Source organism: Thunnus albacares, chromosome 10 (genome assembly GCF_914725855.1).
Source record: "Thunnus albacares chromosome 10, fThuAlb1.1, whole genome shotgun sequence".
Lineage (NCBI taxonomy): Eukaryota > Metazoa > Chordata > Actinopteri > Scombriformes > Scombridae > Thunnus > Thunnus albacares.
The window spans coordinates 7611200-7636315 of NC_058115.1; the positions used below are offsets into that span (position 1 = coordinate 7611200).

General features: G+C 39.1%; 1 protein-coding gene across 2 annotated transcripts in view; it reads left to right on the forward strand.

The window, feature by feature from the left end:
• The window catches only part of il1rapl2 (interleukin 1 receptor accessory protein-like 2), a 160320-nt gene that overhangs the window by 132511 nt on the left and 2693 nt on the right, over nt 1–25116 (forward strand). The window contains exons 7-16 of one of the 2 annotated variants that reach the window (XM_044364054.1): nt 1474–1619; nt 11753–11893; nt 15822–15882; nt 16421–16530; nt 21609–21754; nt 21939–22016; nt 22129–22245; nt 23815–23937; nt 24583–24822; nt 24983–25013. In XM_044364054.1, coding sequence (XP_044219989.1) covers nt 1474–1619; nt 11753–11893; nt 15822–15882; nt 16421–16530; nt 21609–21754; nt 21939–22016; nt 22129–22245; nt 23815–23937; nt 24583–24822; nt 24983–25013 — 1193 coding nt within the window. The remainder of the gene's footprint in view (nt 1–1473; nt 1620–11752; nt 11894–15821; nt 15883–16420; nt 16531–21608; nt 21755–21938; nt 22017–22128; nt 22246–23814; nt 23938–24582; nt 24823–24982; nt 25014–25116) is intronic. The other variant, XM_044364055.1, reaches the window with a different exon arrangement.

The window sequence follows — 25116 nt, forward strand, 5'->3', positions numbered from 1 at the left end:
GGGGTTGCGTTTTTTCTTATTGCCTTTCCAAAAAAGAGCAAATGTGTGAGGGTTGAATTGAATAGTGTTTGTCTGCTTTGATGTAAACTGCTTACATGAGCATGTCTGGCTAACTAGGTACCTACAGTGGTTATGTTAGAAAAGGTCCCATTAAGGACTGACACATTCACTGTGTGGAGGTCTGTGTGACACCAGTCCTGGATGCTAATGTTACTGACCGCCATGTCAGTAACATGTAGTTTAGGGTAATGTTAGTGGTTTTGTTCTGCTCGTTTTTGGATTTGGGGAAGTTTACCCAAGATGACTTTGTTAAACTAACCAGTTTGGACTGATTCTCAAATAATTTCTAAAGCATAAATCTAGCCAATTTGTTGTTTGTCCAATAACTGATCCATGTTTTCTACATGCATGCTCATTTTCATTCGAGTCAGCCAGAAACATTAAAAGGCAGCTAAGAAAACCTTCCAGTTTCATTTCAGCCTGTGAAATCAAGTTTACTGCCTAAAAATGAGAAACCTGCCTTTGTTTACTTGTGACTGAATTGAAGGATGCATTGTTTCCTAAATTACCACAAATTACAAGTGGTATATCTGCCACCATTATCATTGTATAGTGCATACATGTAGTGCTAGAACAGAAGGCTTGACAGGCGTAGCAACAGTAACTACACTAAAATCGATTCAATTATTTAGGTTTTCGGTTTACAACCACATAAAGAGGGATGAGAGAAATTTCTGTCTGATGCTGCCGGACCGTATGTGCTGCATGCACTGAATGTGCTGTCTCAGCACAGTCACTCTGATCTCAGATTTCAGTGGTTATAGCTGAATCTGACCTTAAACCAGGCTTAAAGTGGCACTTCGTGACCCAAACATCAGTTCAGTCTCTTCCTCCTCTGCCTCCTGTCCTCCTCCTTCTTGCAGGCTTTTACAGTAGTATGACCTCACCATAAGGAGAGATGCTTTTTCCAGCTGTCGCCAATGTTTTGTACACATGCCTCCTTGCTCCCTCTGTCCTGCTTTTTCATCTACACTTGATTCCTCATCTCTGTATGCCTCACATTCCCTCCTTTTCTCTTTTTCTCTTACCCTGTCTGTTCTCCTCTCTATCCTCTTTTCCTCTCCTTCGTATGTCCTCTCCTTTCTGTTGTTCCTTCTCTTCTGTTATCCTCTTCCTTCTTGCACAGCTTTTAGAGGAGTAGTTTGGAAGACATGGAGCTCCCCCTGTCTCTAAGATTTACACATATTTATTTCTCTCCCTGTTCCCATCACTCTTCCTCATTGTCTTGTCGCTTCCCATTTCCCCCCTTTGGGTTTTTTAAAGGGTAATCTGTAAGACAGAAAATCCCAGCTGCCTCTAATGTCTCATACTGTACATGTTTATGTTTTTCCTCTTCTGCCTTAAATGGTTGTTAAAGGAGTAAATTTAAGATGCCCTGCTATCTGTGACAATTATCTGTGTCTCTTTGTCCAGGATTTTAAGGGAGCATTTGGGGGAGAAGGAGGTACAGCTATCCTTAACCTTTGATGCTGTGGAGGAGACCGACCTGGCTAACTACACCTGTTATGTGGAGAACCACATCGGGAAGCGCAGCGGGAGTGCTATACTGCAGAAGAAAGGTAGATTTCTCTCTCTTTCTCTTTCCCTCCCTCACTCCCAATTCCCCCCTTGCTTGTTCCATTAATTGGAAAAATCAAAGAAGTGCATCAAATGTAGACACAGCCAACCATCATTTTAACATCTCATTATTGTCACTTTTCTTCAAACAGTAAATGTGAGTGTGTGACACATAAAATGACAAATAATCACAAACAGCTTGAAGATAAATTGCTCATTAAAGCAACCAGCAGCATTTGGTTCAAATGTGTTATTTTGTCTGTACTATTTGAGAACAGCATCATTGCCCAAACATATAATTATATGAGCCGCTTACAAAAATATGCTTTACAAGGACGGACAGGAAGTAATAAATAGGGGCCCAGAACTGAGCCCTGTGGCACCCCAGAGCTACTTTCTGTTGCGAAAGATGAACTTGCACATCAAGGAAATTAATGTGCAAGTACAAATTATATAAGCAAATTATATTGGGAAGATCAAAGTTACTTCAGTAAGGTTGGCAGTTATTATTATCTACTGTATGTAGCTTATGTGGTACCTTTTAAAGCCATGTTAACCCTGGAATGAAAACATTATTTGCCAATCTCAAGAACCAAAGAATTGAGAGCCAAACCATTATAGTGATGTTAATGAGTTATATGCCTAATTCTTACAGCCAGCAAGTAAGTCATCCACAGCTGGGGAGTGAAAGAACCAGTAGCCTCCTAAATCCGAAAAATGTTGCCTGTCAAAGATGAGCCATAAAGCTTAATGATTTACTTGAGAAATTAATTCTTAAACAAATAGTAAACAGTAAATAATCTGCCTACCAAAACCTCTAAAGATCACTAATAAGCACATTGTATCTTGTTTGCTTAATCTGTACACAAAAAAATGACAAGTCATTGTGCCCAGCTGCCAAGAGATAGTTAGCACACAGCTCATTTTTACATATACATTTTAGTATGCATTAAACAAACGAGATACATTTTAGTTAGTGAGCTTTAGAGGTGTTCCTGTCTTTATGCTAATCTAAGCTAACCCCTCCTGACTCCAGCTCCGTGATTAGCGTGCGGACATGACAGTGGTATTGATCATATTATCTAACTATAGGCAAGAAAGGAAATAAGTGTGTTTTCCCAAAATGTCAAACTGTTCCATTAAGGGAATTAAATTTTAGCTAAAGTGATTCACAGCTTGATATACAGATATTTTACTGGCACGCAGACAGGCAGTCATAAACAAGTAGTCAGTTTCTGGATTCAAAGCCTGCACAGTGTATTCTCCCAAAAGCAATGCTTTATTTTTTACTCTGGCTTGCTAAATATAAAACCATATCTGCTCCACCTGGGATATATTCCATCTTTCTTTATGATTCTGTTAACAAGGAATACCCCGCCAGCTCAGGAGCTGGAGCTACTTTTATAGCTCAGTAAATATTTGTGGATGTAAACAACTTTGAAGATAATTAAGACTTCAACTGTGTGCTGTCATTAAGAAATGTGTGAGATATAAGAACTTATCTGAAGCTCAATTTCAAACATTTAGGCAGTCAGCTGCTGAACAGCTGAACCAAAGAAAATAGCGGCCCTTCTTTAAAGAAAAAGATGTCACTATAGACAGCGGTGGATAGTCTTTTTTTTACTGACAGGTGATATCCAGAGAGAGCTGTGAAGAAAACATCACAGCAATGAGTGCTGAGCACCACAGATGGAGACAAAATAAAAAAAATATTCCGCTGAAAAATGCATAAGGGCACAGCTCCCTTTGTAAAACATTTGCAGCAGTCCTGCAGTATCTTGCTTTCCATCTGATGAGCAGAGGGAACAGGCCTGTTTGAGTCAGAGGCCACGACCCAGAGAAAAAGACAGAAACCTGGAGAGACAAAGAGAAACAGAGAATAGTGAAGCAGCACCAGCGGAGGAGATTAATTGTCTGTTGCCTTGAATCTCAGTGGAAAAGAGGGCCGCATGAATGCCCACCTCATGAAATATATGTATGTAACGCAGAGGACCAGGGACTGGGAGAATTGGGGAATGTGGACAGAGATAAACAGGCCCAGGAATGGTAGGAGACAGAAAGAGGCAATAAAATGGAGAACAAGGGAGAAATAATAGATGCAGATTAAGAGATATGGAGGAAGGTGAGGGGTGTGTGGGAGAATTGGGAGAGAAGGGAAGAGAAAAGGAGAAAAGAAGAGACAGCGGGAGGGGGAGGGGGTGGAAGACTAAAAACAGGTCTTACTCTCTCCCCATCTGACTCCTGCTGAATGCCTTGGGTGTCAAATCTATCTTACTATACTTAACTAGCACCCTAGGGACTCTCACACACAGACACAAGCACACACACATGGGATCACACAGACAAACTCCTCCAGTGAGGGTCGGGATGGGAATTGTGGGGTCTTGATTACTTAACACTGTAATTACCTGGATGAATAAAGGAAATGAGGTGTGTGTGTGTGTTTGTGCACAAAGCTTTCCATTGAAACAATAAGACACACTGCCATGGGTTACAGCATATTGTTCGTTATATGTGTGTGCGTATATGTGAGTGTGTGATCAGAGCTGATGCATATACACACAAACTCATATACTCCCCTCATGGGAGGCATTAAGTATGATGGGATTGTTAAAAAAGCATGCTCCTGTATTTGCACTTCACCGTACACACATATAAAGACACAAACACACACACACACACACACACACACACACACATACAATACAGTGCAGCAGTTGGAACTTGAAGCAGGTATCAGTACACACTGAAAGCATTGCTGTTAGCTGAGTGTTTTCTGTGTGTAGCTGCTCTGTGTGTTGGGCTTCTTTTGGATTATGGAAATGGAGCACAGTCCATGTTCTGTATGATTTGTGTGTATCAGTGTGTTTATGTGCATCTCATAACCGTTTGTCCTTGATTCTAAATGAAATGGGCTGCTTCGACCAGCATCCTTAAACACACTCATGTCTTTCTCTCATCCCTGTCGTTTGCTTGCTTTCCTCTTTCCCTCCCATATATTTCTCCCTTTCTCAATTCCTGTATCTCTTACTGGTTCTAGCATTACTCAGTTTTATATACAGGATGCACAATCCACACTTTAATTGTCCCAAAGATTAAAATAGTCTTTGACTCATCTGCTTCTCTTTATCTGCACGTCCTTCTCTGTGATCAGTATAGATTTAAGGGAAATGAGCAAGAGATAACAGCTTGAATTGGAGACGGTCTCCGGCTAAAGATCGCTGCACACCAGATGAATACGCAGTTACTCACCTGAAGTAATTCTAAAATAATTCCTTGTGTATGACTTATGCTTGGCTAATATCTAAAATTTATGAACCTCCAAAATACTGTACATGACATTGCTTGCATGAAAACTAATGTGTTATAGCTCAAGGTTCTTTCTTATTTAGTATTCTTTCTTAGTTTTTGGCTAGTAGCCCATTCTCATAAGTGTTTGAAAGGAGCATAAAAGGACCATTGATGTGCTGGGGAACATCAAATCCTCAAGCTGAACTGAATATACTTTTAACATTGGAGCTCCCCTCTCTGGTGTTCAGTCACCATTGTCAACCATGATGTGGTGTTTCTGCTGTAGGAGCCACCTGAGCTTTTAAGCATATAAACTTGCTTTGATCTTTGATGAGCCCAGTGTTACACTGAACTGACCAAAAGAGTTCAAACTAGCAACACACTAAACTTAAAGTTTAAGAGACTGTCAGAAGCAGTTGCCTTACTGCGTTCTAATGCGATCACTTAAGCATAAAAAAGGGAACCAACTGCTTAATCAGTGACCACCTTTCAACTGAACTGAACAAAACACTTCCAATCAGCAGAGTGATTTGTAATTTCCACCTCTTGTGTATAGGCGACTTTTTTATAAGTTCACTAACCAGGCTAACTAGCCTCCGGGCCTAAAGCTAATAGGGTCACATTAGGGTGCCTGAATACAACATGACAGCCTTAAACAAAGCACAAGTTATACTAAGTTAGCACAAGTTATCAAAGCTTGATTTCATGCACTGAGTGTGTGTGATTGAATTAGGGTGTGCTCTCACCCTGCAATGACCCAAGGTAATGGATTGATGCATCTGTGTTGCATGCATGCACTCACACAGACACACACACCTACAGTACACGTTCACTTATTGTAACTGACAGAGCAGAAAGAGCTGCCATCAGCCACCATGACAAGAGTCTTACTAGAAAGAAAAATGGAGGGCTGTGAGACAGACTGAAAGAGCTGACAAGGGGGAGAAGAGGGATTGAGAGAGAATGACAAACTGAAGGACAGACGGGGACTAAACAAAGACGCGAACATGGTTTCTCTGACGTCACTCAAAGGTTTCTGACGCTTTGAGTTTTTGAGCTATTGTTAGCTGCCGCCTTTTTAAGATTAACCTGAGCAAAAATTTGGATTTAGGCCCCAAATGTTCCCTTTTACACTCACTTCGTGTGTCATGGGCAGATCAGATAGCTATATATCAAAAAAGCTAAGTGTAAATGCATCCGAGAAGCATTACACACAGATTGTAATCCCTGTTCAATCCAGTTCAGGAGGTGCTTTTAGACGCATTCTAGTCAGATGCTGAAAAGGTGTAAATGCATCCGTTTCTTCAGGATGTAATCTTTACTCCTCCCAAGTGTAACCGAGTCAGTTAGCACTCAGTGCAAACAGTGGACAGTGTCAGTCCCCTGTGATAATGGCAGCTGAAGATCCGCTGAAATTACGATGAAATAGCGGCTCCGGGATTTCAGTACATAGCCTAAAATCAAATAGAAGCCACTGATCTGTTTGGGTGACAGAGTATGGGTGAAGACGATCAAACTTTTGTCTCGCTCATAGTTGTCAGCTAGCTAGCTAAACAGGTGCATTACCACCCCCCTCTGGAATGTAAATGGGGCCTTTGAGCGACAATATCTACACTACCTCATGTTGCATTACCACTAACAACACTCACTTTCAAAAAAAGTATAATAAACAATCTTGACTTTAACTTCTTATGGAAAATATTTGACCATTGTGAAAACTGTCGCCAGATAGTCTATTTAAAAGCTTTCAATCTTATCAAATGATCTTCACCATCAGATGGAGTTTGCTCAGTTGTCATGGAATAGATGTCCATATTTCCATTTTTTCCCGAGCCCTTTAAGGACTTCCCGTCATTATTGGTTTAAAAGAAGATCATGATCAGAATAGAATCTAGATTGACTAGATACTGGAGACAAGAAACTGATTTCCATTTACTTAAACAGTAGTAGTGGTTTGTTTGTTTGTTTCCTAGCGTCTAGTGGCCTTTAGAGAAACTACAACTTAATGAATATCAGCATATCATGGTGGCTACAAATGGAAAAATGGCAGCACATGCTCAATGCACTTTTAATAACTGCTGGTGCAATAAAATGGAAAAGATAGAGAGAAACATAGTAAAGGCGGTGGAATTCAGCAAGATGGCGTCAGTGTCACATTGTGTTGTGTGAAGAGAGACAAAGAGCATTACAGAGAGAGTGGTTATGTAAAAATTCCAACTGAAAGATCTTTTATCATATGCCTTCCATCAGAGGCACACACCACCACCACCACCATCATCATCACTGACTACTCTTTTTATACTAAAAAGCATACTTAAAATTCAATGTCAAAATTCTGCACACATTTTCCTCTGCACTGATATTGGGAGACAGAAGCAAGTGACTCATTACTAATGGAAAATATCTGAGAAAGACAGATGAAAGGGGGGAGTGGTGATAGAGTGATGGGGGGGAACAGAGAGAGGAAGAGGGGAACACAAGGGAAGGAGAGAGGGATGGATGGAGGTGGGGCGGGGGGAGGGGGGGGGGGGGGGAAGCGGAGCGTTCTAAATGTGTCTCATTACTAATGGAAGCAGTCTGAGTTCACTTCACTGTAGAGCAAATATTTGGCAATTAGTTAAATTTCGCTATTTTTCTTCCCTCTTTGGACCGCCATTCCGTCTCTCCCTCCCTCCCTCCCCCGCCCTCACCCTCTCTCTCCCACTCTATCCCCCGCTCTGCTGCTGTCCCACCTCATCCTGCCATATAGTGAATCTGTGTATTTAAGTGGAGGCAGTGTGGGATCACAGAGTAGAGCTGGAGAGACGTCTACTGGTGAAATGTGGTAACTTCAGACAGATTTTATACTGTAGTGATAAATAAAAGGATGGGTTCAGTGTGGGTGATCATTTCATAGAAAAACACTCCCAATATTTAACCAAATCAACTATATCTTTAAGAATGCCTCAAATTTTATATTTTGTTTTTTGTCACATAGTTTTATTCTACAATCCGATAAAAAGGTATTCTCAGTGGCCTGCAGGTATTTGGTGAAAATTCATGTTGAAAAGTGCTTTAAATATTACTGATATTACTGAATAATTTAGACAGCAGCTAGAAAACTACAGATGTCTTTTCAATTCACATTTTGGTGGAGTTTTTAATGTTAGTTGAAGCTTTTGTACTAACTGGAGTACCGTCATGCTGGGTTGTAACTCAAAGAACTATCCAACCATCTATTTTCTGTTTCCAGTTATCCTTTGCCTTTGAATCAAAGAACCATGTGGGTTGTTAAAAATAATAAGAATATCTTCTTTAAAAAAAAATCTCCATCAACCGCTGGTTGATTCAGTTCACAAACGTGAGCTCATAGTTTCAATTCAGTTAAACAACAGAGGGGGGAGTGTTAACTCTGTGACACACAGACACTATTGGAGCAGACTGAAGGCTGTAATTACGCATCAGTCCTCATGCTTAAAAATGACACGACAATAAAAAAAAACTACCTGACCCCACTGTACTTATCAAACAAGGTACTTCAAGCCTCATACCAGCAACATTTTTCAGATTTTGATCACAGTAATTCATCCAGTGTTGCTATGACATTTTGTTTCATAATTTTGTATCTTTTCTATTTAACCTTTGTAACAGTTCTTAAAATCTTCATACTATAAACTGCCTGACAGCCCTGACTCTTTATGTCTAACTGGAGAGGAACAATAATAGGATCAGGTCTCCTCCTCTTAGATCATCACATCTGACAGTAGACCACACCAATAGGTGGCATTGTACTTCTTTGGTGTTAAAAGAAACCTGCTGACTGCTGTTTTATAGTTGAGTTTCATAGTTTTATAGTTTTTATAGATGAAGCACCGGTGATCTGACATCAGGGTCACATACAAAATAATAAACTATAAGCTATAAAACAAACCTTGAGTAAAAGGAATGATAAAACATGTTGTGACATTACTGGTTTCTATACTTTTAATATTAGGCAATGCAAAGACTGCAGTGTTACACCGGCAGCAGACTCAGGCATTTACACTAGTAAAATGTTAATACTGTGAGTGGTTGTTTTCCAGTTATGAATTTGTTGTATTCCATTTCTACTGTATACTAATCTGACAACATGTATATATATTTTTTAAATCCATCACATGCCGTAGGTTTATGTGCTACAACTACGTGTGTGTGTGTGTGAGAGAGAGAGAGAGAGAGAGAGGGAGAGAGTGAGAGAGTAATAGATCATATTTCCCTTGCTGTCATTCACCAGCCATGTTCCATTAATCTCCCACACACTCATATTGCCTATGATAGCACTATCATTCATCCACACACACACGCACACACGCACACAATTCAAACCTCTCAGATCATGCGTGTGTATCCTGTATGTGGGTAACATGCTGGAGTGAAGTCATTTGTCTCTCTCACTCAGGTAAACTGACTCTCTGCTGTTTGTCAACTCATAATCTGCAGATCTGTAAAACACAGAATTGCATAAGTGGTTCCTCAGTTTCTGTCCATTCCGCTGTTATTCATCGAGCACCATTTACACTGTAGTTTCAGTAAGTCTTGTATCAAAACCATCGTTAATCTAAACATAGGCTCTCACGGTCTGAACATGGACCACACAAGCCAACATGAATGCAAACTATAACATTTGAGAGTTGGGATCATTTGCCTACATACAGTTTGAAAACACTTCACAAAACACACAAAATCTCACTTTTGTGTGTCTTGTCCAAGTATGATTTCGAGCGTAACCAGATTGGGCTCACTGTAACTTCCTGCAGTTTAAGGAAGGAAAACACACTGATAGCACTATCATTCATCCACACGCACACACGCACACAATTCAAACCTCTCAGATCATGTGTGTGTACCCTGTATGTGGGTAACATGCTGGAGTGAAGTAATTTGTCTCTCTCACTTAGGGAAGCTGACTTTCTGTTGTCTGGCAACTCATAATCTGCAGATCTGTAAAAGACAGAATTGCATAAGTGGTTCATCTGTTTCTGTCCATTCCGCTGTTATTCATCGAGCACCATTTACACTGTAGTTTCAGTAAGTCTTGTATCAAAACCATTGTTAATCTAAACATAGGCTTTCACAGTCTGAACATGGACCACACAAGCCAACATGAATGCAAACTATAACATTTGAGAGTTGGGATAATTTGCCTACACACAGTTTGAAAACATTTCACAAAACACACAAAATCTCACTTTTGTGTGTCTTGTTCAAGTATATTTTTGTGTGTAACCAGACTGGGCTCACTGTTACTTCCTGCGGTTGAAGGAAGGAAAACACACTGCATGAAACAGCAAAGAAGGCACTCAAAACATGCTTGGCCAAACCACACAAAGGTGATATTTATGCACAGTTGAAAGTGTTCTCAAACAGTATGCTTCACTTTTAAAAGGGAAAAAGTTTAAAGGATGAGGTGTAACTGACTGATTTGGCAAATGTAGGTTGGTTTCATTCCACCACCTCCAATAAAGAGTAGTCCAAAACTAGATTAGCAACATGCATACATAACTTTCACTGGTGAATCTTCCTTCTAAGCAGATAATCTTGTCTTCTACCGAGGGTTAAAAGCTAAATTAACTAAATTAATAATTAATTGATTAATATACTGTACATTGGATAGAGAAGAGACATGGGTGCAGAAAAACAGATAAACAAATTCATAGCAACAAGCTTATAAGCTTTCCTGTTCTAAATACACTATTAATTCTAATGGCTAACATGTCAGCAAAGCACTTAGCTTCACTCATGTATCCAGACGTCCCACGAGTCTTTGCCAGCTACTGAATATAAATCCAAGCTCAACTGGTCTGCCAACTACAGAACAAAAATATCTGGCTCTCTTCGGCTTTGCTAAATGTTCGACTTTGACTTCAACTCAACTATATTGATGAACCGAAGCAATGAACGAGGTGCTGAGACTGCACGGAGCGCCACAGTGGACTTTTATTCTCTAGCTGAATTGGCACTACTAGCAGCCCCTTCACCTTAAAAGAAGTCTTTTCATTCAGTGTTGATATTGAAAATGCTGCCTGATGGAGCTTTAATTAAATGTGTAACTGTTATATTCATTCAGCCTCTGACCTCTCACCTCCTTGCTGAAGGGGAAATCCAAAGAGAATTTCTCTATCAGCAAATAAACATTAATAATTAGCTCCTAATTAGTTAGCTCTTGACAGCCAGCTAGTTTCTGTGGTTTTGAAGTTATTTTAACACATCTGGTTCCATGTGTGTGTTTGTGTGTGTGTGCCTTAACTCACTTGGGACGGCCACGTCCCCAATGGGTAAAATGCTGATTTTTGGGTCAATGGTTAGGGTTAGGGTTAGGGTTAGATTAGGGTTAGGTTATGGGTTAGGGTTAGGGTTAGGGTAAATGTGTGTGTATGTATGTGTGTCTGTGTCTGTCTGTGTGTGTGTTAAAGCCTCATTCATGCGGTTATGTTTAGTTCAGTGTGCTTTATTGGCAGGTGTGTTAGGCAGACTGTTAACAAAGTGTCTAAATGCACCTGTACTTCATCAAAATAAAAAAAACCACATCAAATGAAAAGCCAGTATCAGCTAACATCAGCTCTGTGTGTGCAGAAGTGCGTTTGTGTCTGTGAGGGAGTTTCAGTTTTACTCATCAATTGAGAAAACGTAACAATTTAAAGGTCTTTTAAGGTTTCTTGTTACTGTTTCCTGAAGTCAAATTGTAGTTTGTTTGAGCTTCAACTGCAGTGTTACAAACTGACGTGTGAAAATATGTCAATATTGTGTTTTTACCTCACCATCAATATGCCATATAAACCTCATCAATTCTTTTTCTCCTCCCCTTGCTGTTTTTCCCTGACTGTAGATATGTATCGCTTGGAGTTGGCTGGTGGTCTGGGGGTCATATTGCTGCTGCTGGGAGTCCTAACAGCACTTTATAAATGCTACAACCTGGAGATCATGCTCTGCTACAGGAGGCACTTTGGGAGTGATGAAACTGAAGATGGTGAGCTTTTTTTTTACTCTCAGTTTTACCTCAAGACAGGCAGCTCACCACAGAATCAGAGCTTATATCGACATACCGTGGATAAACCATTGCCATGACTTGTCAAAACAGGAAAAGCACGGGTGGTGTTAATGACATAAACGATGGCTGCATTCCATTTAGGTGAGCCAATTGCAGCGCTCTGGTGTTGTGCATGTTCACTCACTGACATGACTTACTGGGATGACTAATGGAATGGAGCCATCATTAATGTTATTTATTACCTGTCTGCCGTGAAAAGGGTCTATTGCGACAACAAACAACAACAAAGAACTACAAACATGGAGGACAGCACCAAGAGAGCAGGGAAGGGTGTACAGTTGAAGCGGTTTCTACAAAACATCAGCTGTTGCCAACTTGTCATTCCACTCAACAGTTGTTGGAGATAGAGTGCAGTTGCAGTGGCTTGTGCACACTAGTTTAGTTAGCATGGCAACCGATTGTAAAGTAAGAAGGTGATTATCCTAGTGACACTATGACAGTCACCAACCTGATGATGGGTGTAATTGTAATGCATACAAACAACACACACACATTTAATTAAGTTTTGCTAGAACCCTCCCTCCCAGCATTTTTAAAATTACAACAGAAGAATGGGAGTTGTGTGGCATTGTGGCTACATAGTGTGTGATGACCTGAGGGATGTGGGGACGCTGTCTGACTACCAAACAGTGTAGCATAGATAGCAGCATGCGTTCGCACTGTGCTGGTAGTCACTACCCAGCCATGAGCAGCTACTGTCAGACCTACTAGTAAGACAGGAAGTCGAGCAGTGCTGTTGCAGACAAGAGGCACAAAAACCACACAAAACTGTTCTTCAGAAACCAGTGGGTGACGTCTCGGAGGTTACATCCATATTTCTCACAGTCTATGGTTGTAGCTAGACTATGGGCTCTGCTATGAGAGGCTCTCCCAATGTGTGCATCTTTGGGAAGTGCCAGTACATAGCTGTAGCCATACCATAAATATCTTGTTAAGCACTGAATACAGCACAGTTACAGCGGTGAAAAGTAACTAAGTACATTTACTCAAGTACTGTACTTTGGTACAATTTTGAGGTACTTGTACTTTACTTGAGTATTTAAATGTTCTTCTACTTTATAGTACTACTCCACTGCAGTTCAGAGGGAAATATTGTACTGAGAAAAGTTCTGGGAAATTAATCCAAATGAATGTTGAAGATATTAGTTTTTTCTTCTTTCTTACACAAATTATCCTCTCACAGTCCTGGATTTATCTTGTGACTCTTATAAGGTCCTGAAATAATTACTATAAAATGCTGCTTATGCACTGATTCATCAGTATTTGTAACTTACTTTATCAAACATATTTAATATAGTCACAGGCCAATTTTCAGCAAAACAAGTACTTTTACTTTTAATACTTTAAGTACTTTTAAGTAAGGTACTTCTGTACCTTTATTTAAGTAGGATTTTAAATGCAGGCCTTTTACTCGTAATGGAGTATCTTTACATTGTGGTATTTCTATTTTTACATAGATGTATTAAGACATACAAAAACATTACTTGGAACAATAATGAGTGTCTAATATGGTTTTTCCACAAAAAAGTTCAAATTACCAAGTTAAAATCCAAAAATGACATCTACTTCTTCTCTCTCATTAAAAATCCAGAATCTATAAATATGTAAATATATTTCATCTCAGAAGTTTAACTGCTGAACACAAGATGTCTCCTACTTCACTGAAAAGTCCTTTCTCAGTGTTCGTGCACAAGGGGCTTCAAGTTTCCACATCACATTTGCATAATGCATTGTATTGCACACAATGTATTTGTTGTTGGGAAATCACCTGTATTAACGCGAGAATCTATGTGATGATGTACAGTGCAAAAAAAAAAAAGTGCGTCGTTCCTCTTTAAGGGATGGCTGCACAACACACATTTCTACAGACCGAAGTCAGACAGGTTACCAGAATGAACTAAACAAAGAAGGACATAAGTTACTTACAATAGAAACATATTAGTGAAGCAGTAAAAAGCACAAAAAATATACAACAGTTACCCTTAATCAAGTCTACATTTATGTCAAAGAAAGAAATCAATTCAAAAACAGAAACTAGAATGAATGAACAACAGCTTCTTCAATTGATGGGGTGATTTTTTTCTTGTCATCCCTTGATGGAGTAATGATGAACTGTATTTGTTGGGAAAACTTTTCAAAAACTAAATTAAAGAAAATTACAAAAGAAAATTACAAAGATGTAGGTTTGTAGTATTGACTGAAAGAATTGATTTTAAAAAATAAAGGTCTAAGTTAGCCAGGTTTTCTCTCCAGGGTATTTCCAAGTGTTTCTGATTTCCTTTAGCCATAGACTGTAAAAAATGGACGCAGCCACCGTGACGTCACCCACTGATTTGTTTGTGTCTTTGTTTCTTTTCCTGTTTCTTTTCCTGTTTCTTTTCCGGTTTTGAAGCCTCAGTTTGCATTTTCACCATCCCCATCTGAATTTTTTGGAGCCAGAAGTGACCATATTTAGATGAGAGGGTGGAGCTGACCCTAACGCTAGCTGCTAGCTATGTCTATGGTTAACTGTGATAATGCTAATGCTAAAACAAAATGCACTTACTGGAAAGACTGAACATCCGACTCCTTAGAGGGTCTTTTAGTACAAATGAACGCTGAACGAGACTTTTTTAGGCCACCGAAATGTTACAATTAACTTTCATGAACTGAAAACACACTGAAATAGCGACAGCTACACTTAGACTCTGTCAATCTGGGGTTACACCATGGTTACGTTACCTAACCACATTGTCACTGTCGTAGCAACTTGTCAATCAAAATGTAGCCACAACCTAAAGCATACCCTGCTTTATCGTTCTGTTTTACTCTAAATGGGACCATAATTTACACAGTGGACATTATGATATATTGAAGAAGACTTGATACTAGCGATTAAGATCATAAACTCAATAGGAAAGTGTTTACTGAGGTAATAAATCAAGTGAGAAGTAGGGTAATTTTCTCATAAGCTTCTATCATGGTTGTATAAAGAGAACTGGATACAGGAAGAGCACCAGGCTTTGAAGCAAATTTGACATAGCGGCCAAACCGTGTAATTACAACGTCACGTGATGCACACTGACTTCTCCCATAGACTTACATTGTGAAAGAGACGTCTGTAAATCAGCGGATACGTTTTTTTGAGCATCACAACCCCTGCGAAATGACTTGTCTCACTATCAGATTTAAATCTATTCGGTTCTATCACATTTCAAAAGCTTAGAAGAGCCGCATGATTGAATTGTTTTATCCCCATTCAAGTTTGTCAGAGGGCTGAACCAAAAGTAGCCAACTCGGCCAGCGAAAGTCACTAGTGCGCATGCTCTATGGGTCGCACAATGCGGAAGATCCAGGTACTTTCATACCCAGAAGTCGTTTTTTTTTTTTGCTTCATGCACCACTGAGCAACTTTCATAGGAATGAATGGGGCCCTGCCTCCAACGCTGTATCCAGTTCTCTTTATACATCCATGGCTTCTATACAATCAGACTTCTTTTTGGAGCCTGATGGCCATTAGAGAGAATGCAGGTTTAAGTTACTTTCACATTAGCTTCTTTTTACAGACCCAGAACTACCCACTTGGTCTCAACAAGTCCATGATGTAGAAATGATCAGAAAGCATCATCAGTCAGGATGTAGTCAGTTAGTCATTTCTGAAACATTGATGTAGCCAGTGATGCAGGTATTGGCTGGTTGATGTTACTTCTTTAGTTTGAATCATTGAAAATCCATTTTTCAATCATCACCTTTGCCTTCCAGAATATTGTGATGTCTGCATGCCTTGTACTACTTATGAGTTAACGTATTATCTATTTATTTCTTTATCACTCTGTCTCTATGTCTCCTGCTGTCTCTTTCACCACAGATAATAAGGAGTATGATGCCTATCTCTCTTACACTAAAGTGGACCTGGACTGTTTGGGCAGGTCAGCTACTGCGGTGCACATGTACTGTATATGTGTTCAACACTGCTTTCTTATGATGTTAACAACATTGGTTCTTAAACACGCAATTGTCAGTGACAGCAGCACAAAAGAAGGACTTTCTAACCTTGATTATGTGTGTTTGACATTTAAGGCTCAAGTCATGAAATGGTTAGCTTGGCCTGGATGAGGAAGATGTGGGGGTGAATTTTGTTGAAAGATAAACCTGTTCTTTCAAAACCACACTAAATCAAGAAAAGGAAACCGCAATGACTTGTTTTACTTCTTCACAGTAAAAGCCACAATGTAACTTACTTCTTTGTTAAATGATGTTAAGTGAAGCATAGTCACCATGATAAGAACAGTATATCATATCAGGCTTAATAATGTCACAATACATGACTTTTGAGAATTGAAGTTTATTTTTTTTAACTGCCGATGCTATAAATGCATTAACAGCCACTACCAGGTACTCATTTAACTGATGGGTTTTCATTTTATTTTGAATCTGGAGCCATGTTTGTTACTTTATATCTGGCAGGACGAGCAGCGATGAGGAAACTTTTGCTCTGGAGATCTTGCCAGACGTTTTGGAGAAACATTACGGATACAAGCTGTTTCTACCAGACAGAGATCTAATACCCAGCAGTAGTAAGTATCCATCTATCTATCTACCTTACCTCTCTGGGCCGCTGTAGCCCCCAATACCCTGAATTCATCACTCTGTCAGAATAAATAAGTGCGAATCTTCATCATAAAACACTTATAGATACACAAACATATGTGTGAAACCACAGGTGTATGTCATACGTGCTCTCAACCCACACAAACACACACTTGTACACAGTTTCTCACACACTAATGTTCTCATTTTTGTAACCAACTAAAACATAAACACGTACACAGTTTCCGCAATCTGCACATCTTGCTTATTGTCTAGACCTCACTTTTACGTGCACACACACACACACACACACACTGTTTGTCATCATTTCTGGGGTTATGTGTCACTCTCTGTCCAACTGGAGGGGGAAATATGACTTTTATTGCTCTATCTGTCAATGCTCTGACCTCTCACACATACTCACAGATTCACAGATTCAGGGGAAGACATAACTCTTACTGCCATAAACATGTAGGCACACACCTTCTGTCTGTCTACCCTTGTTCTGCCAATCCTAAAAACATATGTTTAATGACAGTAAATGGTGTTTACTTGTTATTTGTACTCTATAACTATATAATTCCAGTTTTGTTGCTTTGTTCTCTAAAATTGGGTGAATGATTACATGTCTGTGGTCTGACAAGTCATCCTTCCTGGTCAGGCTGAAAACATGGCAGTTTCTCTCAGTTCATTGGTTGACAGTTTGAGGATAGATTGTTTCCACTGGACAGTGACAGCATGTGGATTAATGTATTGCAGCTGTTGCCTACAGTTGCTCACAATCACAAATGTATAAACTCTCAATATGTAGACTGAACACTATGAAATTGTTTAATAATGAAAAACGTTAGTGTGCAGGGCAATGTGGACACATACAATAAAAAGAATATGAAAAAAATACGCTGTAATATACAGATTTGTCAATATTCTCAGCACACACACACTCACACACATCCATCATTTTTAGGCTCATCTCTGGTCTTGCTTGCTGCAGAAGCAGTGACTGGAGCATTTAGATTGGAATGTAGTGGGGTTCATCTGTTTCATACAGCTGTTTATGAAATAAACACACGCACACACACACACACACACGCACATTCTTACATGTCCTGATGTTAGGCAACTATTAAAGTCACAATAACATGAAAAATAAAAATCAAGATTCCCTTTGACAACTAATTTTGCATTTCATATGACACACCTAGTAAACACGAACATTTCTTTCTATAAAGTTCTATTCAAATTCCCTCTCCTATCTTAAACGTTTACCTCATGATTTACCAGTATGATCACATAAATTCCAACAGTCCTTACAATCATTGTGTCAAAAGTATGTGCTGTAAGAGATGGAATACAATCATGTCTGATCAAAACTAAATGAACTGTAAGTTTCAGTACAATTTTACCAGCAAATTTGAAGGAATTAATGTTATGTTGTAATGTAACAACATTAAATTTACATCAATCAGCCCGACACGAAATGATGTGATGGCGAAGAAATATTACTTTGAAGTGATGCATGAATTTAAATGAATAGAAATACATACATTTTTTTTTCTATTATCAATTGCAATAAGTAATACTGTAAAGGATGTGATGCGTGTTGTGCTTCTAGTTTGTTTGAGTTAAACAAAAAGAACAAGGTAGCTACTAGCATGAGTAGTCATGGTAACTATGGCTGAAAAACTATAGGAAATAGCTTCAACTTAAGAAACTCCAACTTCATCAAGAGAAAATGACGCCACAGAACTGGTCACATGGTTTGATTGATAGGTGATCACTAGTAATGGCTTTTAGCACCAAAAAGAGAGAGATTATTAAGAGTCTGATTAAGCCAGATCATTTTCTGAAGTTTCATCAAAACCTAATCAGCAGCACATTTTTCATTACCATTTCTGCACTTTCATCAGGGCACTCACATCAACCATTTATTGCAACAAAATGGATTTTGTATTGGTTACACATGGACCACAAAGCAGTCTGTGTTTACTTTGATGGTCCTTTACTATTTATGAGGCTTCAGGGGACTGAATGTGTAATAAAACATAATATACCTGCTTTAAAAAGATTGTAAAACACATTCAGTGGTCTGTGAGGTTCTGGGTTAATTCAAATGAACCGTCAAACTAATGGATTAAATAAAATATTGAGCCATTATCCCTGGAGTATTAGCATTTTGTTACCAAAAGCACATTTCTGCTTGCCATAAAAACTTCCTTAAAAAGAATGTGGTCGCTACAATAACTTTATAATGTGGCTAGAAAGTAAAAACTAATGTTTTTTTTTGCATTATTTAGCATTTTCTTATAAAATACATAAATAAATTTACTTAAATATGGTTCATAATGAATTGGCATGCTCTACATAGTCTGCCCTTAGCCAGAATTATTCCTCTTCCCAACTCATACTCAAAACTAGCACACACAACATGAGCGAAAAAGTCATATTTCCACCCAAAATGAGGCTTCCTCTGTGTGCCCTGGAAACATCCTAAAAACAAATGTCCACTGTGCATGGTGACACACATAACATGCACATGAACTAAAGGTTGCGTACTGTGGAAGACACACTGAATGAGTGAATTAGACACACAGAGAGGTCCCTTTTCTTTGCTTACCAAAGCCGTTGACTGAGCAACACAGCAATGCAACCTAAAATACACCATTCAATTATCCACTCCATTAGCTCTCTGAAATGAACAAGAGAGCGAGAAACAAACAACGGGAACAGAGAGAGGTGGTGACGGGGTCATTGGTTTGTGTTATTTCATTAATTGATTTACATAATCCTCAGAAATAGAGAGCGGGAAAGGAAGTGAAGGGCAATAGAGGAGAGGAGAGGTTAAGTGGGAGGAAAAGAGAAACATGAAGGGAGAGATGGAAACCAGAGAAGAGAAAGAAAGAGACTTGAATTTTGGGATGTTCTGTACTATTTGTGCCCCTCAAATTGAGCGTGAAATTGCAATGTGTTGTTGGAGAGTCTATGTCATTAATTTAGTTAGCGAGTGGAGAGATGGTGAAGGAGAGAGACGTACAGAGGGAGAGAATCTGTTGTTCACAGAACACACACTTTTCAGACATTTGCAGTAAGTACAAATTCGAGAAGTAATGAGCAATTTCATCCAACAAACATTGAGAGCAAACTCCATCTCAGGTTTGCTCACTTTTCACATCTCATCACCTGCCCATTCACCCCTTGAGGTTATTAGTAAGAGCTGATGGTGGTGTATCAGCACAACTCTGATCTCCATTTAAGAGCTGACTTCACTGCACTGTGTCAGAGCCAAATATCTTGCACAAGCACTTCTGTCATTCTGCTATATACTCCTGTCAGTCATTCCAGTCATTTATGAACAAAATGTCTTGAAGGATGCAGTCAGCAAGGGGAAGGCAGATACTATTATGGGGAGGATTTCCTTACTGTTAGATTAAATTTTTTGTGCTTCTTCCTTTTGAAGCTGTTGTACCTTTTCCTGTAATTACTATAAATAAAACATCTCTGTCTCTTATATGTTCTTGTTATTTTTGAGAACCTATTTAAAGGAAATAGTTTAACATTTTGGAAATTCTGTTTATTCGCTTTCTTTCCACGGTTGAGATAGGAATATTGATACAACTTTCAAGTAGACAATTACCTAGCTTAGCATAAAAACTGGAAGAAGGAAGATAAAAGCTAGTCTGGCTCTATCCAAAGTTCAAAAACATGGCTACCAAAAACTAAAGCTGTCTAATTAACTTTATTAAACATTTATATTCAGGGGCTCTACTGGAATATCTTTGCATGATTTCCAGTTCAGAAAACTCCTTATTTATCTTATACTGGCCCTTTACACAGCCGCTCAGTTCAGCCTCTGTCTGTAACAGACTGTTTTAGCTGCTTTGTCTTTACGTTAAGTTTGACCATGTTTAACATAGACATCTTAACAGTATATAAATGACAGAAAATCATAAAAGCATAATTTGTCCCCTTTAAGTGAGTTTACCAACCAAAGCTCAAATATACCACGTAGAAATGTTTTTTAGATCTTTTAATTTCTTTTAGTGTATTGTAGTATATTGTATAGCAGTATTACAGAAAGTTGCACAGTATTTTTTGGACTAAGTAAATGTTGAAGGAATAGTTCAATATTTTGAAGAATATGCCTCTCTGCTTTTTATCCCAGAGTGAAATGAAAAGATTGATATCAGTCATGTCTGTGCATTAACTACAGAACTAATGTCAGGATGTGTTTTGCCTAGCTTAGCATGTAGCATTAATACTGGAAGCAGAGGGTAACAGTTAGCTTAGTTCTGCACAAAGTTTAAACAATAAATGCGCCTACCAAACCTAAAGTTTTCTTATTTACACAAAGTAATTGGGTTGTTCAAACCATACTTTATAAGAAACATTTTTAAAAAAGCAAATTTGTGATTAGGGGGAGAACAGTTTATCTATCTGACTAGTTGATGACGAGACTCCAGAATACTCAGCACAGTCACTGGACCTACCTGCTATTCACCAAGAAATAGGTACAGCACGTAACTTTGTCTAAATCCACAAATTATCATTTTTACATTTCTGTTCATGTGCAGATTAAACAAGACACAGGGTGTTAATTAGTCAGCTTTAGAGATATTAATTGGCCTATTTGATGCTAAGCTAGGCTAACTAAGTCTGGACTTCAGCTCTGTACTCAACACAAAGACATGAGATTGAGACCCATTCCTTTAAGTTGGAATATTAAGATCGAGTGCTACTGTTAGTTTCTTACTTTCCTTTTTGTCCCAGTAATTTTTTACAGCTATGTTGATGTGAAGGGAAAGTTTCCTTGAAAATTAGCATTGATAAGCTTTTCATCAAAAACAGCATTGACGATAACAAGAACACTTTCAGTTTCCATAGATTCTGGTTGCAAGTGTTTCTTTTATCTTTTATTTATCCTCAACAAGTTAAGCACAGTTCAAAGTTGAAACACACTAACCAATTTTTTTTTTCATCATTCTGAATGACGAATGTCTCTAACTCTACTCTTGTTCTTTTTACCTTTCACTTTGCCTCCGCCACCACCCCCCACCCCACCCCCCAGCCTACATCGAGGACTTGGCCCGTAGCGTGGAGCAGAGCAGACGTTTGATCATTGTTTTGACTCCAGAGTTTGTCGCCAAAAGAGGGTGGAGCATCTTCCAGATAGAGACTCGCCTCCACTCCATGTTGGTTACCGGGGAGATCAAGGTACAAATCAAGACAAAAACAGGAAATAAAACAGCTTCAGAGACTAGTCAGCAAGTGTCATCAACTTGAGAGCTTTTATGGCTTCAATCCAGTATGAAGACTCTACAAACTTGCTTCAAGAGTTGCTCTGCTTACAGTTTGTAATATTCCTCCCTCTCAAATGCCTCTACGTTTGTGTTCCCAGGTGATCATGATAGAGTGTGCAGACCTGAAGAGTGTCATCAACTACCAAGAGGTGGAGGCACTTAAACATACGATCAAGGTATCCAGAGAGAGGGATGAATGGAGGGAGGGAGGGATGAAAAGGTGATCTAAAGTGTGTCATCAAACACCATCAAACATGCTATTAGACATTAACAATCTCTTCTCTTCAGGTTTTATCCATCATCAAGTGGAGGGGTCCTAAGAGCAATGAGCTATCCTCTAAGTTTTGGAAACAGGTGGTCTATGAGATGCCTGCTAAACGCAGAGAGACGTTGTCCAGACGCCAGGTATACGGCTCTCCATATATTTTACTGCCTTTTAAAATAATGTACACACTGGCACTGCTTTTTTAACAGAGCCACAAACATTTATTGTGTTTACCAAAAAACAAGGGGCAGTATTACTTTTTTTACTCAACCCATATACACTAATGCTGCCACCTTCTACTCATGTACTCATGCACCATACTGTATAGTGTATAACATGGCTACTAAATGCAGTAGTGCTTGTAGGCACTGCAGTAAAATACACTAAGCTACAGGTGTAACCACAGAAAGACATTATCTCCATGGCATGTTCAGGGGCCTAGAAAAAAATAAAATTTAGATTGCAAATGTACTTGTGCTTCCCTGGGGTACAGACATTCACAACAAACAGATGGCCTTTGAAATGCCTGCTAACTACAGGTAATGTATGAAAATTTGAATCACAATGGAGAAGAAAATGTGTCCATGTTTACCATGTGTTAACACCTCAGGAGGTGGATGCTCTGATAAGCAAAGAGATGTTTACTTAATGGTACTTTAGAATAATCATCGGCAATCATGCAGAGGAGGATAGTATAATTGTAATGTCTTTTAGTACCATTATAATGATTGTCATAGAATTTGGACAATGATACTTGAAAAGTGTAAATATACAGTATTCTGGGTGTTCACGTACTGCACCATTGCTCTTATTATGATGCTTATAAACACAAATTTTGCGATTTTTATACAGTAAAAGAATTACAATTGAAGCATGTTTATAGTTTTTATGTGTAGAGCAGCTCAGTCAAACTTTGTAATATTAACTCCTTTAGTTTGGTTTACCAGGCAGACTGAGAACAGCACCATTACCAGTACCAGTTTAAGTGAACAGACCTTGATATCTGATAGTCTGCATGCTTCAAAAGCCTGGTTTAACACAAAGAAGAGGTGAAGTACCTCTTCAATTTATGGGCCAAGGAACACACTGCCTAACTTCTTGAAAGATTGCACAAGAATGCTGAAGAATGCAAACCATCCATCATGTTCAGCAGCATACTGTACACTGAATGATAATCAGGTGTGTTTTGACCCCTCACCACCGCCAAACTTTCCAACCTTGGAGGATGACATTTAATGGACTGCCTGAGTCACACGTGATGTTTCTTTACCTGCCCTAGTTCACTTGCAATTGCTTTAATGAACCAAATACATAAATGCAACAAAGTGAACTTTAGCAAAAAGGTTCAGAGCAAAGGAAATTAAACCTCATAGTCTGGCTTAGTTTAAGTTAGCAATAGAGGTTTCAGTCATATCATTCTCAACTGTCATTTAACATTTTCAATACACATACTATAAGCTATACTGATACGGCAGGTGACATAAGACATAAAGCAACTGCTGCATTTTAAGTGAAATGTGTTTGACAATTAATTACAAACCAACAACTAACTCTTGCTCAGGGATTTTATATTTAACCCAAATTAACTTAATCCACTTCATTTTAAGATGCTTAATACAATATTTTTTACTTGCGGCAATTCCAACACTATGAAATCACCTTGACTACTCAAGCAGTCTCCGCAGTGATAACTGTCTCCATGGTAACAGGTGATGGACTCTGGCGAACAGGGCCTCTTTGGTGACCTACAGACCACCGTCTCCACCATTGCCATGACGACCACCTCCGCCTCCCTGGCACCCCCTAGTGAGAGTCGCCACGGACATCATCAGGTCAGCAGCTGCATGTGTAATACTTCAAAGTTATGTTGTTACTCAGGCCTCTTGTTTCTGAAAAATACATTTTATAGATACTAATTGGACTGTGGAGTTTGTTTCCTGTCAGTGGCATTTCAAAAGAGCTAGTTTCATTATTTTATCTGTCGGGGCCCAAAGGTGGAACTGTTTTGACTCGTTTTTGGGTCCCAGCTTCATTTATTTTAACCACGTGCGAAGTAGAGTTGTTTCTTGTTTTCATTGTTCTGCCAGGAATTAAAATAAAGTCTGAAAATCTCTTCAGAATGGCCACATCAGGAGCTTGAAAGATGTAACTGAAAATTCATTCTTCTTGGAAATAATTTTTGACAAAACACAAGGTCCATGTAGTATCTGTTCTGCAGTTTTCTTACATAAATCATGGTCTTTCTCATTAGACAGTTTGCACAGTTGTCATGGAATTGTGCATTTCCATCTTTCTGATCATTTTAAGAACTTTTTGTTCATGTTGCTTTAAGAGTTCAGATTGAAAGTTTATTCTTGACCTTGAAAACAGAACTTAATAAAACCATCTCACCACAAGGTCCATTTAATTGCCATTTGGAATAATGCTTTTGGTGATAAAAGATGACAGAAAGTTATATTGTTTTTTCTTAACCACAGGTTGCCTTGGCGACAGAGATCCCTGACTACAACCAGATGACCTTGCCACTGGGAGGGGGTCACACGGCTACAGCAAGCCAAATGAGGCATTTCTGCCGCAGCTACGAGTTCCAGCTTCCCTCACAGCCCTCCTCCCTGTCGCCTCCCCTTCCACCTCCCTCCACCGTGCAGTTCTCCACTCTGGGCCCTGGGGGGCGTCACGTCTATTGCAACATCCCTATGACACTGCTGAATGGACAGGTGGGGGGAAAGGCAGTGCCACTTTTTTTTTTTTTGCAGTTCCTACTTAGTCTCTAGCATCCAACATGTGTATCCTTTTCTTAAATGTCCGTGCTGTTGATTGTGTGCATGTACACAGAGTTTAAACACATTTAAAATAAAACCCCTCTTTTCTCCCCAGGGGTTCAGAGCAGTTGACTGGGGAAGAAGAGGTCTGTTTGGATAAAAGAAATGTAGACAGAAAATAGTATCTCCATATCATCCAACCTTAAATATTCTTATAATTCTGACAGACTGGGAAATAGAGATATACAG